The 2,485-nt window shown below is 39.8% G+C and overlaps 1 protein-coding gene across 1 annotated transcript in view; it reads right to left on the reverse strand.

The window, feature by feature from the left end:
- Positions 1-376: 376 nt before the first annotated feature.
- LOC107092336 (FAS-associated factor 1-like) overlaps positions 377-2,485 on the reverse strand; it is a 16,962-nt gene continuing 14,853 nt past the window's right edge. The window contains exon 5 of the mRNA XM_015386743.1: positions 377-475. Coding sequence (XP_015242229.1) covers positions 377-475 — 99 coding nt within the window. The remainder of the gene's footprint in view (positions 476-2,485) is intronic.

Genomic DNA, 2,485 nt, shown 5'->3' on the forward strand with positions numbered 1-2,485 from the left:
CCAGTCATCAGTCTGTCAAGCTTCGGATATTTGCAGATGACACCACTCTCATCGCCCTTATCTCTGATGGTGACAAGTCTGTCTACAGGTTGGAGGTTGACCATCTGGCAACCTGGTGCAGGGAGAACAACCTGGAGCTCAACGCTCTAAAAACAGTTGAGATGGCTGTGCACTTCAAGAAGAACTCAGCACCAACTATCCCTGTTGCTCTCTGTGACTCCGAAAGACTATGGAGTCTTTCTGCTTCCTGGTAACTTTAATCTCAGAGGATCTTAAGTGGGAGCTGAGCATCAACTCCCTCACAAAGAAAGCGCAGTAGAGGATGCACTTTCAGCGGCAGCTAAAAAAATTAAACCTGCCAAGTGATGGTGGACTTCTACTTCTCCATCACTGAGTCCATCCTTACCTCCTCCATCATCATCTGGGATGCTGGTGCCACCACTAGCAGAAGGCTGCGGTCCATCAGGACCAAAACCTAACGCCACAAGAACAGTTTTTCCCATCTGCTACTATTGTTGTGAGAGTTTACCAGAAGATTATGAATATATTAAATAACTAGAACTGAAAGTTATATAGGGAATTGCATGGGGAATACAGGGAACTACAAAAAAAGTACAAAAAAACTAAATTTTATTTTTATTTGCACTTTTTGTGACAAGACGTAGAGATATTAGGATTTATAAAAATTGAATTGCAAAGGAGCAGATTTGTAGTTCCAAAGACATACATATAGTAATAAACCTTATTGTTATGTCCAAAACAAACAGAATTAAATCTAGTCTTCGCACAAAGATGAAAATCCACACAGGGGTACAGTATCGACTTGTTGTCTGTTACTACAATGTTGCATTGGATTGTAACAGCAGCCACTTGAGTTCTGATGAAAAGAGGGTGAGTATAAATACCGGGACACTCATAGTGCTTCCACAAAGCTCTTCAAGAGGTCCTTCAACACATGGAGAGCTAAACTGTGTCCAGCTGAAAGGTCAAGTGCTGCAGAGAGTGCAGAATGGAAACTGTTTCCATCATCAACCTCTCTGTGTGTGTCTGGTCTATTTACACACCCCAGCACACACAGCTAGAGGCTTTCCAGCTATTTAATGGCTAAATAATAGAGAGCAAAACCTGCATTACTTTTCTTGTTTTTTGGAAGATGATCTGAAATAATAAGCCAACATCTATCTGCTGGGACTGACAGCGAATAGTAGATATTTTTGTACTTCAGTAACAAATTGATGGAAGTTTCCAAACACTTCTGTGGTGGTCCTCCAGGGCAAAATGGAATGAGATAAGATATAATAAAAAGACAAATGACAAAAAGAAAAAGAGGATGTTAAGATGCTTTTATAAAGAAGTTGGACTCTCAACCTCTGGAGGGCGATACATACAGATCTATTAGTGTATGAAATCTTTACAATACCTGTTCCTACCTTTGTTTCTGCACTATCTTCTTTTTTTCTAATACATTATAAGTTAGTCCCCCATACAGTACTTTATCACAATTCTATGGTTTACTTATATCACCTAAGTTAATACAAGTAACTTACCTTTCCAAAGAACCATCTTTTTTAAAGATTGTTTTTTCTTACCTGCAGTTGATAGCAGTTAGCATTCTCATAGTTCTTTTAACAAGAGAGCATCAAATGGGTCTGGAAAAATCTAAATTAGGTCTTTATATTGCACTTAAAAGCTTGCTTGCCCTAGCGACTTTACACGAGTGAATAAAGTAAATGTGATTGGTCGTTTATCAAGGGGGCGGGATTGTTGTGGCGGAAGGTTCGCAAGCATGTTCGGTTGTGGCATCTTGCTAACCAGTTAGCAATTTAGTGCTAGTAGGTCCCCAATGCGAAATTCCATTGGGACCAACTAGCACTAAATTGGTGACTTAGAAACGACACTGTCAAGGATCGCTGTGGACAATTCATTTTATTTGAATGGTTTTCTGTTAGTTAACATAGTATTTTAAAGGAATACCTTTGCTAAAGTATTCTTTAGTTCAGGGGTTTCAAACTGGTTCCAGAAAGGGCTGTGTGGCTGCAAGTTTTCTTTTCCAACCAAGCAATAGCACACCTGACTCCAGTCATTTCATCAAGTTGTCATGTTCACATTGGACTCACTTGATGAGATGACTGGAGTCTGGTGTGCTGTTGCTTGGTTGGAAAGAAAACTTGCAGCCACATGGCCCTTTCTGGAACGAGTTTAACACCCCTGCTTTAGCTGATATTTAAGTGTTGTCAATACAATACAATAACAAGTAATTTTATATTTATGTTTAAAAATTTGCTGTCTATTTATACATTTTTTTAAACAAAGACAAGCTGGGCTACCTTAAAGTCATAGGTAAGGGGCTGTTCCAACCGTTGCATTTCCGAATTCTCCTGAGTGGTGCCCGACTTTATACGAGTAAAAAAAGTGAATGTGATTGGTCGATTATCAAGGGGGCGGGATTGTTGTGGCGGAAGGTTCGCAAGCATGTTCGGTTGTG

The sequence above is a fragment of the Cyprinodon variegatus genome, unplaced genomic scaffold (assembly GCF_000732505.1).
Source record: "Cyprinodon variegatus isolate N-32 unplaced genomic scaffold, C_variegatus-1.0 Scaffold375, whole genome shotgun sequence".
NCBI lineage: Eukaryota > Metazoa > Chordata > Actinopteri > Cyprinodontiformes > Cyprinodontidae > Cyprinodon > Cyprinodon variegatus.